The sequence below is a fragment of the Blastomyces gilchristii genome (assembly GCF_000003855.2).
Source record: "Blastomyces gilchristii SLH14081 genomic scaffold supercont1.7, whole genome shotgun sequence".
Classification (NCBI taxonomy): Eukaryota; Fungi; Ascomycota; class Eurotiomycetes; order Onygenales; family Ajellomycetaceae; genus Blastomyces; species Blastomyces gilchristii.
In genome coordinates, this window is record NW_003101676.1 from 2,571,939 (window position 1) to 2,586,720 (window position 14,782).

At 37.7% G+C, this 14,782-nt stretch overlaps 2 protein-coding genes and 1 pseudogene across 3 annotated transcripts; 1 reads left to right on the top strand and 2 right to left on the bottom strand.

The window, feature by feature from the left end:
• Positions 1-6,426: 6,426 nt before the first annotated feature.
• Positions 6,427-6,912, top strand: BDBG_17030 (uncharacterized protein; the record flags this gene model as incomplete). The annotated part of the gene is made up of 1 exon (XM_031724841.1): positions 6,427-6,912. The coding sequence occupies one exon, from the start codon at positions 6,427-6,429 to the stop codon at positions 6,910-6,912; it is 486 nt and encodes a 161-aa protein (XP_031578269.1).
• A 682-nt stretch (positions 6,913-7,594) lies between these two features.
• BDBG_04360 (uncharacterized protein) lies at positions 7,595-10,956 on the bottom strand. The gene has a single exon (XM_002625445.2). The coding sequence runs from the start codon at positions 10,821-10,823 to the stop codon at positions 8,568-8,570; it is 2,256 nt and encodes a 751-aa protein (XP_002625491.1). The 5' UTR covers positions 10,824-10,956; the 3' UTR covers positions 7,595-8,567.
• Positions 10,957-13,112: 2,156 nt separating this feature from the next.
• Positions 13,113-13,201, bottom strand: BDBG_17031 (annotated as a pseudogene). The gene has a single exon. The product of its transcript is annotated as a tRNA-OTHER (tRNA).
• Between the last annotated feature and the right edge of the window lie 1,581 nt (positions 13,202-14,782).

Here is a 14,782-nt window from a genome sequence, read left to right on the forward strand (position 1 = left end):
CTTCAGATATCAGAGAAATACTGAGATCTTACAGAGATGTTCAGCTCAGTAAAAACAGCTGAGCTTTCTTCTCACTGTGAGAAGAATCTGATAATAGATTTGATAGAAGAGTAGAAACTCTTCTGAGAATCAATCTATAAGATCTCTCATCACAAGACAGAGATCTTACAGGTCTATGTGAAGAAGAATCTGAAGAATGACTTTATCTGATCTTCACAGATCTCTGCAGAAGCCTCTGTGATGTTTATAAAGAAGAAGAATAAAGATTTCAGATTGTGTGTAGACTACTGTAATCTGAACTTCAAGATAACAAAGAGCTGCTATTCTCTGTCTCTGATTAAGAATGTAATCAACTGTCTTATGAAAGCTGTTATATTCACACAACTGAATATAATTAATATATATACATGACTGTGAATACAGTCTGAGAATAAATGAAAGACTGTCTTTAGAACTGCACTGAGATTGTTTGAATATCTAGTAATGTCTTTTAATCTGACTAATATCTCTGCAGTATTTTAGTCTTTTATCAATAAAACACTTCATGTATATCTGAATATCTTTGTGATAATATATCTGAATAATGTGATGATGTACTCTGTGAAGAAGAAAGAACACACTGAGCATGTGTAAAGTGTGTTAAAGATCTTAGATGAGACAGAACTGTATATTAAGCTTACAAAGTGTAACTTCAGTACTTATCAGATTAATTTCCTAGAATATGTAATTACTGTAGATGATATTCAGATAAAACCTTTATAAGTTGAGACTATTCTATTATAACTGAAGTTAACTAGTATTTATAAGATTCAGATCTTTCTGAGCTTTGTGAATTTCTATAGACAGTTTATCTTTGCATTCATAAGAATCTTCTTAGCTCTTACAGACATACTGAAGAGTGAAAACAAGAAGAAGTTATTTTATAAATGAAGAATGAAAAGATTGTTAAGAAGAGAGAACTGTGAGAACTTTCTTATCTCAGAAACTCACAGAGTCTTTGTAAGATTGAAACAGATATTTATAAACATAGTGATACTGTTTCACTTTGATCTCTTACTCTTAATCAGGTTGAAGATAGATATCTTCTTCTTTATAATTTCAGAAATAGTCTCATAACTACAGTTAAATAAGAACTGAGTTTCAGTGATCTTTTTCTCACAGAAGATGCAACTCATGAAGATCAACTATGACATTTATAATCAGAAGCTTCTTATAATAGTGAAATTCTTCTATCACTGATGTCACTACTTTGAGAGTCTTGTAACAGTGATTACTGTTAGAACTGATTATAATAGCTTATGACAGTTTACTTCAATCAAGAAACTCTTGCAGTGACAGATTCACTGAGCTCAGAGACTGAGTGAGTTCTGATTCAAGATAGAATATATTAAGAAAACTAAGAACTCAGTGAACAGACTCTCTCACAGATCAGACTATGTTAAGAAGATCAGAATGACAGACACAGAGAGACTAGAGAAGACAGAAAAGCTTTGTAAGATGCTCAGACTGAGTGTTATGAAGAGATTGACTGAAGAGTCTCTTAATTCCCTGTGAGAGAAGAAGAGAAAGAGAGAGAAGAAGCCTGTATAACTACTCTCTATAACACTGAGAGTCAACACTCTGAGAATCTTCATAAGAATTCTTGAAGAGAGTATCTATAATCTGAAGAATTTGCAGACTTTGAGAAGCACTGTGAAAGATCTGATGTAAGAAGAAATAGAGTATAAGTCTTTATAAAATCTTCTATTCAGATTGTCTGAACTGTAACTGAAGAATGAATATACTCAGTATATTCAGAAACTGCTTACAGCAGAGATTAATTCTGCAGAAATAAAGAATTGAAGAGACTTAAATAATCTCTTACAAAGAGAGAACTGAATTTATGTACCTGTGAATAAGTTTCTATGCATAGAACTTATTAAAAGATATCATGACTCTTCTCTAGCAGGTCATTTTGCAGACACTAGAACTCATGAGTTACTCATAAGAAAATACTTCTAACTGAAGATATAAGAACTTGTGAAGAAGATAGTGAATTCTTATACTGTTTATCAGAATTTGTAGATAGTATGATTCAGGTTATATGAAGAACTTACTCCTCTACTCATCTCATGAAAACCTTGAGAATAGCTAGAAATGAATACTCTTGTAAGTCTCTCTGAAAGCAAGAACATATATAATGTCTGCTTTGACAGTGTGCTGATGATAGTGAATTACTTTATCAAGATAGCACACTTTATACTCACTCATAAGAACTTGAAGTCAAAGAATTTAACTTACATCTTTATCTACAATGTAATCTGATTGCATGAATTGCCTGTAAACATTATCTCAGATAGAGAATTAATCTTTATAGAAGAGTTCTAATCTGATCTGATAACTATACTAAAGATTTTATGAGATTTAAGTATGACTTTTCATCAACAGATAGATGATCAGATAGAATATCTGATAAGTATATTAAAACAGTATCTGTAGTGCTTTATCAATTACAATCAGAATAACTGAGTATATTGATTATTACTCACAGAGTTTATATACAACAACTTAAAGCATGTCAGCACAGATAAAATTCTCTTTGAGATACTCACTAAGACTTATTCATGAATAATCTTGATAAACTCATGAGAGTACACTATAGAGTGTGATAATGTCTGTGAACAGACTGAGAGAATTCAGAAGATTCAGAAGAAAGCCTGCAAATTCTTGAGAAAGACTCAAGAGTATCAGAAGAGATACTATGACTTCAAGCATATTATAAAAAGTTTTAAGAAAGATGATAGAGTCTGACTGAGTCTAGAAAACATTATCATATGAAGATCTAGTAAGAAGCTGAATCTCTTATGAACAGAGTCTTATAAGATTATGAAGAAAGTTAACTTGTAGTTCTACAGATTAAAACTGTTATCTGAGTTACAGATATACAATATTTTTCATATCTCTTTACTCTGTAAATATAAGAAATTCTTAGAAGAGAACTCTGTGACTCATCACTCTATCTGTAAAGCACTAGAGAATGAAAGAGAATATCAGATTAAAGAGATTATTGACTCAGAGAAGTGAGATCACAAGCTCTAATTCAAGATTCAGTGATAAGAGTATTCTGACAAGATGAATGAGTTCACTTAAGAATTATTCAGACAGATAAGATATCTACAGAAGCTGAGACATGACTTTTATACTGCAAATTCTGATAAGTCAGAATGATATGATCTTCACTAAGAACCTGATTATAATAAAGCTATTAACACTGTCATTTACAAGTTCTAGTCTATAAGATAATGAGTTTTTACTGAGATGAACAGTCTGTGATATATACAAGAAAAGAAGAAATCATGCTCTCATTAAAGTTAAAAAATAAGAAAACAAAAACAGGACTGTGAACACAATTTAGAGATTAATAAAGAAAAAATAAAGAAAACTCAAATTCACACTCTCAACACTCATGACACTCAATTCTCTCATAACTATCAATTTCTCTCTTCAAAGAAGCAGAGAGTATTATATCTATGATACAGACAATTATTACATTTGACATGAAGACTGTTAGAAATGCACAGACTTCAGAGAAGTCAGACATCAGAGTGTATGCAGTTATAACAGAGTCTTGAGAACTGACTGTCTGTGTGTGTGATCAGATATCTCTTACAAAGCTGTGTCTGCTTTCTCAGTTATGCTGAAGTATTCAGCCTGAAAACAATTAAGATGTGAAGAGAGAGCTCATCTGCTCAGATTCACTTCTGTTATAAATTCATGACATTTGTATTATCTTAATTATCTGGATTTTATGAGTATCTGAGAATCTATCTCTCATTGATAATGAAATTGCAGAAATGCACTGCAGTGTGAGAATCATTGATGAGAAATCTAGGCATTTTTGCATATATCTGATTGAAGATTGTGTGAACAGAGAAGAAGTGATCATAGACTTACAGAGCTGTAGAAGACACTGATAACATCAAGAGCTTTACAAGAACTGTCAGCTAGAGTCTGTAAGAAATTACTTATGAGAAGACTTACAGCAAAGAGAGAGACTGCACTACTTGAAGTCAGAAGCTGATCTGAGAGAGGCATGAGATTAGCTGCTGACTCAAAGATCAGATGCAATAACAGAGCTGAGAGAGATGAAGACACTGTTATAAGTGATAATACTCCTGCTTCATCAGCCAGTAAAAAGTGATCAGAGAAGTCACAGAGATACTCATAAGAAGCTCAGTGATAATCAGACATTGTTTGTAAAGATATTGAAATTGAAAAATTTTTATTCTTAAGAAGTTCTTGAATCAATATACAGATATTGTCAGAAACACTCTCTCTCTATCATCTAAATAAAAACACTTCACAGATGAATAAGAATACTCACAGTTTATAAAGATAAGAGCTGTTATAGAAAAAGAGAAAAGAAGATGAGATTCTGTGAACAGATCTGAAATATTTATACTACTCTAGAGAGATTTACTTACACTGTGAGTGATCTCATAGAACAGTCAGATCACTCTAGTAAATAAGAGTGATTATAAATCACAGATCTGAATCTTTCTATGTGACTATAAAGAGTAATTGCAGACTGTAGATATCTTGATTCTACAATTCTACAGAGTTAATGAAAGAATGAAAAATTCCTCACAATTCTACAGTGTCAAAGAACAATAATTTATAAGAATAAGTGAAAGATTAACTTATGAATACTTCTCTTTAATAAGAATAATCTCACAGAGAGTAATTCATCTATAAGATGAATCTGTATAATGATTACATAAGAATCTTATAAAAATAATTAAGAGTCAACTGAAATTCTTCTATATGAAAGATATGAGATGAATCTGTATGATAGTCAGAGAAGAATCTGTAGATTATAAAGAATCTCATAGAATAAGAAACTGAGTGACAGACTCTTTTCTCTTTATAGTAATAAGAGATTTTTCCTCACTGAGATTTTTTATAGATATGAAGAGTTTTTAGTGAGTATCACTGCAGTGCTGAGCTGATTCTATGAAATCACTCAGTGAAAGACTTCACAGATGAAGTCTTAGAGAGAAGAGAATATATAAGAAATCTCACTTCTCACAGATTCTTTATCTCTATTTCTATCTCTTATATAATCAATAGAGCTAGCAGCTCTTGGCTACACATAACTATATAGACTGGAGTTTGTAAATACTATTCATAACTCAGCTTGAATGTTATTATACATTTAATCTCTACATTTTATCTTTCTACTGTGAATACTTCTAGTAGTTAACAGTACATATCATGCCAAGCTGCAAACATCTGAATAATCGCCTGCGAGCACTTATTCTTACATAATCTTTGAGACAAGTATATGACTACTGACAGAATCAATCAGATAGCTAACTTTTAAGTCTGAAGGCTGAAGGCACCCCAGGTCTGAACCTCTGAAGAGGATAGAAAGTAGCTAAACAGAAGAAGTTTCCAGTTACAGAAACTCACTGAGAATGACCAGGCAGTGCACTGTGTTGAACATTCAGACAGTATTCAATTGCCTTCACTGAGATTTTCAGAGAATGATCCGCAGCAGGGCCGGGCTTCAACCTGCAAGGAGAAGCCTGTCTGCCGCATCAGTTTCTCTGATGAAGGATCACAGTCTCAGACACACTGATAAGCAGCGGCTTCTGAAGCTGACTTTCTCCCTGGAAATCTGATTCAAAAACATTCACTAGCAGTTAACAATTGACAGATCTCAACCAGAACTGGAGCCCATGAGGAACTCTGGGATTTCAACACCCGCTGCGAGACCCGCTTCTCCGGAATGAAGAGAAGAACAGGTGACAGCAGGTGCTCAAGCTCACTGTGAATTGAAGGGCTCACTGGGTTCTCTGATGATGTTCTTAACCATACATGAAAGGCTCTATCTGACATGGAACTAAGAGTGTTTGATGGACAACTGTGGAGGATTGAGAAAACCGGGGGTCAAGAGGTTTAAGAGCTCATAGAGTACAAGCCGCTCAGGTGTCCCTCTCCACTGCTGTCAATCTCGCCGCGATGTCATCTGTAGAGAAGCACATGAGCTTCTTGTCTACACACACTCATCAGATGCTTCTCAGGTTGTCTTCTGCCAGACTGAGCTCCTGGTACTGAAAATGACAGTGAGGGGGATGATTTTCCATGAGAAAATAGAAGAAACTGGGCCATCTCAACATAGGAAACAGGCAGGATTTTTCCATCATTGAGCCTGAAAAAGTGGGACTTGGTTGTTTTACTCTATTGCCATAGTCACCGGCGTGGGATACATACGGCCCTGTCTATCCAGCTAGGACTGTGGTCCGGCCGGAGCACACGAGTGGCAACATCTCTGCAGGGCATCAGAGATGCACTGTGTCTTCATCACAGCCGGACTTTGTTCCTGGTCAGGAGGTTTTCAGGTTCACTCCACACTCTGTTAACAGTCTCTGAGAGCATCACGCGATGTTCCAGCCTCTTGCTGACACTTCTCACCCACCAGCTGCTCTCACACTACTGTCTGAGTGTGTCATCAGACAACTCTCCCTCTCCAGAGCATCAGCCCAGTCAAAGGTTCAGACACTCAACTGTACCCTGGTAAACAGGCACCCGGGGCGTGACCCAGTGTTGCACACTTTTGCAGGGAGCCCTTCGCGCTGGGCTGGCCCGCGCCGGTGTAGACAGGTCAGAGAACTACACTCTCTGATTAAGAGCTTTAACCAGACTGTTCTGAAAGCCCCTGGGTACATCAAGGCCAGCTTCGGGCGCCGCGCCGGCCCGGACCACTTGTCCAGCTGGTTTGAACACTCACTTGCGCGCTCGCGCCTCTGGCCCGGGACTACTTTTAACCCGCCCTGGCTAAAGATGCCTGGAGCATCACACATCATCCCGGCCGCACACCTCTGGCCCGGGCTTCTTCCGCGGTTAAGGCTTTTAACTAGTTCTGATTAAACATCACTGACACACCATTTGAGTTCCCTGCCTCCCGCCGGTGACATCATGACTACACTCACAAACATTATATCTATCTTCAGACAGGTGTATATCTCTGTGAGTATGAGAATTTTCTAATTTTGCATATCTGAAATTGACAAATGTATAACAATTAGCTTTACAGATACTAGGAAAACTCTGAGAACTAAAAGTTTTCAGATAGATATCATAGTCTCTGACTGCATACATCTATAATGGAAGAATAATGCCCCGGTGACCGAATAGTTAATGCGGCCACTCAGTAGCGCCTTGGCGTGGGAAACTAAGGCGTGTGGGTTCGAAACCCGCAGGGGATACATTAAATCCAGAACTCAAGCATCTCAGGTTTCTAATAAATACAGAGGTGTACAAATCGCTTCAATAAATTGCTCTATGTTCCTGGGCTGGGAAGTTATTATCGCATGTATCTAATTGTCACTCCTTTGTATTTCCTATGTTCTTGTTATCTTGACATGGTCTCAACACCTGTATTTCCTCCTGTATAACTAACACTTGACCTGTATTTAACATCACGCAAGGACTCATCATAAGCTCTGCTTGCATATAAGTATAATGGAAGAATAATAATAATAATAATAATGAAAGAATAATAATAATAATAATGAAAGAATAATAATAATAATAAGTATTTATACGTATGTATGTATATATGTAAAATATCCTTCTCTTGCGGATATACTTGAGTAGACAGCAGTGACACTCCGCAAATATAGAAAGAAGAATTGAGATATAGCTTTAACTGACTGATCAGAGAAGTGTGTTTGAAGCAGTTCTATTATTGAGAACTGTCTAAGCATGTCAAGTGAGGTCTTGTCACCGCATTTATCAAGACATTAACATTGCCATGCTGGACTATTACCTTCTCTAGACACCGGGCACTGCGCCCGCTGCGGACTGCTCTAGTGACTCTCCGGCCGTCCCCCGCGCCCGCACCTCCGGCCCGGCCTGTTTCCCCGGTTAAGGCCCTTAACCACACTTCGTTAAAGACCCCCCCGGAGCGTCACGTGATATCCCGGCCCTCGCGCCCGCCCCCTGGTTTAATCTTAAGCACACCCCCAAGCGCATTTGTTTCCCGTGCTTCTAACCTATTGAAGCTCCCTGCACCAGCACTCTGAACCGGGCCGGTTTATTGCTCAGACATGCTCTTACCCGGGAAAGCTCCTTGCCAATCTAAGTCCGCTCTGCGCTTAGATTTAATTCTAAAGATAGTAATATTGATTGTATCTAAGACTCTCTAGTCAATAATGTAGTGCATCAGCCAACAAGAGAACCTTTGTGTTCACGTGACATAATTCCCCCACTTCACTCAGCCCTCTCGAAGGCTCGATCGCAGCGCGATTCAAAAACGGCGGGGTGCCCGCCTGCAGCCGAGCAGAGACATCAAAATCACATGAAATTTGCTCGGGATAGAAAACTAGATGACCAAAGTCTAAGAAAGCTTTCTCCTAATCATTATTTAATAATACTGTTAAGGTCTTCCGGGAAAGGAGATTAACTACATGTATAGCGAGATTAGTGAAACAAAATCTAGGAAACTATAGAGGCGCAGATATTCCAAAGTACAACGGAAAGTATCAATCACAACACTGGGTTAAGTCGCGGAATAAAGAATTCTACAACGATGACTCCGCATTACCCTCAAATAAAGCCTTGACCCTTTGAAGCTCTTTGCTATAGTCATCATTCGTCAATTTCCTATCCTTTCTCGAGTTAGTAGACACGGAGGATAGAGGATTCCGTATAGTCGATCGCTCCAAGTCTACTATGACCACACGTTGGCGGCTTAGGTCCCACAGCATATTCCGCGGTTCCGCGTCACCGTGGGTAACTCCTTTAGAGTGAATGGCTTCGAGGGCATCTACCGTGGATCCCGCGACCGCCGTGTGGTTCAGTTTCCTGTATTTCTCAATTGGTTCTCCTGCCCAACTTAGAAGTAAAATGTGGGTGTGGATTTTTTCATCATAGTAATAGGGGCGCCCCGGCGCCAGTTTCACTAAACCAAGACAGACCGGAATGCATTCGCCTTGGAGATCTCGGAGCTCATTGTAGACCTTCATTTCATGTCGGAGTTTATGCTTATGCTTGCATTCCACGGCCTTGGCGACCAAGGTGTATCCATGCGATGAAAGCCTCACTTTGAGCAGCGCGCCACAACTTCCTGCCTTGTAGAGTGGACAGCAGTCAGCGTCTGGGCCACGATCTGTGGCAAGTTGCTTCTGGACAAGAGCACGGAATTCGCCTGCCTTGATCCGGTGCTTCCTGTGATCCTCGTAGTTGGAGCATGTGGGATCAAGAGGGGTGTTGTCCCTAAGCGCAAGGAGACATCGCTGAGAGCAGTATGGGCGAGTCTTGATGGTCAGTGTCTCAATAGCATTGGGCATCCGCTGGGTGCCCTCCCCATGTCCTGGAGTCCCTCTGGGCTTTGCAGACTGGATGTGACCTCCCCTTCTGGCTCGGCCACGGGGCCCGGAGTGCGGTGTAAGGGAAGGGGATGAGGGAGGAGACGGCGAGGGGGAGCTTGTCGGTCGGGGTTTGTTTTCAGAGGGCCGACATCCGGATCGCAGCGTCATCCTGAAGGGAGAAAGATTGTGAGGGCGTCTGCCGCGGTATAATGGGGAGGCATGTTTCAGGCGAGCGGCAGGTGGAGTCTGGTCTAGGATGTCGGAATACTCCACGGGCCAGATATCAAGCTCATCAGCGGCATCGCTCCACTGCTGGGGAACTGGTGGCGAGGTCAATGCTCTGATGGTGAATGCCAGGACCTGCGCGACGGCTGTCCCCTGGAGATCATCATCGTCGGTCCCCTTGACATCCCGACCCGGTATGCAAAGCGCACACTGAACTGAAGATGGATCGTCTGGGATGTACACAAAGATGAAGGCTTCTCCGGTGCAGACGTAGCCGTATCGTACGCATTTGTGCACCATGTAGGAGAAGAGCTGGGTGATGACCGCGGCGACAAGTCTTCTACAGCAGAAGGTAACATCCTCAGACTCCTGATTGATCACATCCCGGGCGGGTCGGATCTCTTCCCTCAGTCCTGTGGTCATCTCGGCCTGCGTGAGTTTGTGAGGCGCCTTATATTCGATCGCGATGGCGGGGATGTGATCATCGCCATCCCGGCGGTAGATACAGAAGCGATCCGCTTGCCCTCTTGTGACTGTGGCGGACTCCTTCTTTTTCTTCCGACCTCTACCCTTAGCTTTGGCCGATGGTGCAGTCTCTGAGTTGATTGACAGGTTCTCCCCCCCTTCACTCAGCGAGCTCTCCTGTGGACGTCCTACATTTGTATGGCTATTGAAGGTGATTGAGCCTCGCAGTCCAAATGCCTCTTTGAGACTTACATCTTCAGTGATCCGGTCGACGATATTGCGAACCTGGTTCTCCACCGTCTCTCGTTCATAGTATCGAAGATCCGATTCCGCAGTGATCGGGCTGAGGACCTTGCAGACATACTCAAGCTGATGTTTTGACGGAAACTGCTTTTTCATCAGAAACAATGGATGATCATTGAGAATCCTCCAGACTGCCTCCTGCCTAGCAAAGAACTTGTCACATATTATGATGCGCGAAGGAACCCTCCGATTAGCTGGCTTGGTTACAGTACCCTGGGTGGTTCTTGTCGGGTCTGTCACGATGCGGATTGCGAGTAAGAGCTCATGGCAGTTACAGAGAAAGGGTAGAAATGTGGTAAGCTGGGTATCTGCAGTAAGGCTCTCTGCTTCTTCGCGTCGTCGCTGTTCCTCTTCGCGTCGTCGCTGTTCCTCTTGTCGTAGTCCTCTTTCCTTTTCCGCCTGTGCTTCCGCAATTTCTCGTAGTCGTTTCTGTTCTTCGAGTTCAGCCAGTAGCTGTTGTACTCGGCTGTCCATTCTGTGACGCCGTTCCTACCAGGCCAGGGCAGGCAAGATGTTGAGTTATAAACCTTCGCTATGACTTATTCTTGGTTAGAATTTAATAAGGAATTTTAGAAGTCCTTGGTGCAAGGGTAGCAGCACGCTGTTTATTAGGATCTTAGAGTAGTTATTTATTATTATGATCATTTGACACGCTGTCGTTCGGAAGATCGTGCGGCCGCCGGATAATAATGTGGCCGCGTCCGAATACGCTTACGAATCAGGAAGCAGAAAAGGTTGGCCGTTACGGCCGTTGCGGCTATTGGCTGCGGTGATCTCCCTAGATCGCGTGACCCACCACTATATTCCTTACGGGAAGAACGTAGGGTTATTACACAACTGGATTATGGTTGTTTCACCATTTCAATCAGTGAGATCATCAAGCTGTAAATCATAGTATAATGATGAATGAATGATGAAATCACTGTAAATAAGTGATAAACTGAAAAAATCAATTATTATATTAATAATATTACTGAATTTAATCTATATAATTACTAATTCTAAAAACTGTCTTATTTATTCATCAGTATTATTCTCTATTAGAAATTATAAACACTTCTATCTAAATTCTCTCAAATTAATTAAACTAAGTTTCTAGTCTTTATTTCTAGTTATATTACTCTCATTAATCATATCACTAAACTGATAAATTAAGGTTTACAGATTAGTTATAATCTGAAAAACACTGTTATCAGTTATCTGATATTTAAGAGTTGAAATTTCAGAGTGATTAGATACTGAGTATTTAAAAGTCTATATAATTATTAATCTCTGAATAAATCTGAGAATTATTTCATTAACTCTAGCTTACTGTTTCAGTGATTATTTTATAAGTCTGAGAACTCAGAATATTTATCAAGATTAGAAAATTAGAGAAGAAGAGAGAGAAAGAATTAGTAGTAATAGTAGAGAGATTAATAAGAATTGTAGAGAGAGAAAGAGAATTATCACTAATACTATTATTCAGAAGATTATGCAGCTGCTGAATAATAATGTAGCTGCATCTGAATACACTTATGAATTAGAAAGTAGAAAAGATTGACTGTTACAACTGTTACAGCTATTAATTATGATAATCTCTCTAGATCATGTGATTCATCACTATATTTCTTACAGGAAGAATGTAGAGTTATTACACAACTGAATTATAATTATTTCATCATTTCAATCAGTGAGATTATCAAGCTGTAAATCATAGTATAATGATGAATGAATGATGAAATCACTGTAAATAAGTGATAAACTGAAAAAATCAATTATTATATTAATAATATCACTGAATTTAATCTATATAATTACTAATTCTAAAAACTGTCTTATTCATTTATTAGTATTATTCTCTATTAGAAATTATGAACACTTCTATCTAAATTCTCTTAAATTAATTAAACTAAGTTTCTAGTCTTTATTTCTAGTTATATTACTCTCATTAATCATATCACTAAACTGATAAATTAAGGTTTATAGATTAGTTATAATCTGAAAAATACTATTATTAATTATCTGATATTTAAGAGTTGAAATTTCAGAGTAATCAGATACTGAGTATTTAAAAGTCTATATAATTATTGATCTCTGAATAAATCTGAGAATTATTTCATTAACTCTAACTTACTGTTTCAGTGATTATTTTATAAGTCTGAGAACTCAGAATATTTATCAAGATTAGAAGATTAGAGAAGAAGAGAGAGAAAGAATTAGTAGTAATAATAGAGAGATTAATAAGAATTGTAGAGAGAGAAAGAGAATTATCACTAATACTATTATTCAGAAGATTGTGCGGCTGCTGGATAATAATGTAGCCGCGTCTGAATACACTTACAAATCAGAAAGCAGAAAAGGTTAGCTATTACAGCTGTTGCGGCTATTAACTGTGACTAGACTGACTGTGTGACCGTGTCTGAGACCAGAACCAGATTTTTTAATAGTTCTATTATCAATTCAACTGATCTCATTACACAGTTTTAATATTAAATAGTTATTATTATTATTATTATTCTTCCATTATACTCATATGCAAGCGGAGCTTATGATGAGTCCTTGCGTGATGTTAAATACAGGTCAAGTGTTGGTTATACAGGAGGAAATACAGGTGTTGAGACCACGCCAAGATAACAAGAACATAGGAAAATACAAAGGAGTGACAATTAGATACATGTGATAATAACTTCCCAGCCCAGAAACATAGAGCGATTCATTGAAGCGATTTGTACACCTCTGTATTTATTAGAAACCTGAGGTGCTTGAGTTCCGGATTTAATGTATCCCCTGCGGGTTTCGAACCCACGCGCCTTGGTTTCCCACGTCAAGGCGCTACCAGGTGGCCGCATTAACCATTCGGCCACCTGGGCAATATTAAATAGTAGTCTTATACTGTTTCAGTGAGACTTACTGTCTACTCTTATCACATTTTTCAAATGAGATCATGATTTTCACTTCTCAATTTAAATTATTTTTATTGCTTTAAATGACTTTAAATCTCATTTGACTGTTATCAAAAAGCATTACTTTTTAAAAAATTAAAAATAGTCTAAAAAAAACCTTAAAATGTCTAAAAATAGTAACTTTATATCAAGAATGAAACTAAATGAGATTAAATGAAATCACTTTCTTATTTTTTTCAAGTCATAGTTTCACTTTAAGATCTGATATATAGTCACTTTACATGTTTTTTTAATAGTCAGTCCCAGCGGAATTCACGTCAAGAAATGTATGAGATCAGACTAAATGAGATTAAATGTGAAATTTATGATTTCAGTAATCAGTCTAGCTGTGATAATCTCTCTATTATTATTATTATTATTATTCTTCAATTATAGATGTATGCAGTCAGAGACTATGACATCTATCTGAGAACTTTTAGTTCTCAGGGTTTTTTCTATGTCTGTAAAGTTAACTATTATACATTCATCAATTTCAGATATGCAAAATCAGAAAATTCCAGCTCAGAATACAAAAACTGTTTACAAATTGCAGTGTTTTAACATCTTTTAATACTTTGAAATCATTTGACAATATCATGACAAAGGAAAAGAGAAAAAGAACACAGTCTCAAAGATAGACACATTAAATAGATAGATAGAAAGAAATTGAAAGGAAAAGATAAAGAAAAAGATAAAGTAAAGAGAGACTATAACAAAACAAATTATTAAAAGAGAGTGTATAGCTGTTTTAACAGACTATATCTGATTGATTTCCTCCTCTTCATATTCAGATAATTCTGAATTTAGCCATTTTCTTATAGCTGCTTGAGTTTCTGATAGAAAGTCTATTAAGTATTTAATTCCTATCTCAGTTGAGAATAAGAATCTTATATTTAATTGATTTAGATCATACTTCTCTTTCAATCTGGCTCTGAGACTATTGTATAATGCACAGTGCATTACAATATGCTCAGAATTCTCATTTGTATTGCAGAATGAGCATTCTATTGAGTCAAATCTATCATCAAATCTTTGTATATAAGATTTGAAATAGCCATGTCCTAGTTTCAGCTGTATTATAGATGAGAATATTTTCTTTTTACATTTAATTGAACAAGATTTCCACTTGGGTTTTGTTTCAAATCTTGAATAATGTATACTCTTCTTTTGTTTCTGCCAGCTTTCATTCCACTTGTCTAAACAAGATTCTTTTATTTTTCTCTTTATAAAAGACCAGGACACAATTTTTTGAATAGATCTGCTTAATTCTGCACCCTTTTTTGCAGCTGAATCAGCCAATTCATTGCCATGAATATTCATATGAGCAGGAACTCAGTGCAGATGAATTATCCGCTTTGATGTTCTTCTCTTTTGAATTTTCAAAACAGAGTTTAAGATCAGTTCAAGATTCATTTGATCATTATGAATCTGACTATTTCTAAGTCTTTTTAAAGCAGCTTGACTATCAGAGAATATTCATGCCTCTTTCAAACAATTTTCTCTTTTATG

Excerpts from the sequence above, each read along its gene's own strand:
- BDBG_04360 (XM_002625445.2), bottom strand. The coding sequence starts at position 10,823 with ATGGACAGCCGAGTACAACAGCTACTGGCTGAACTCGAAGAACAGAAA.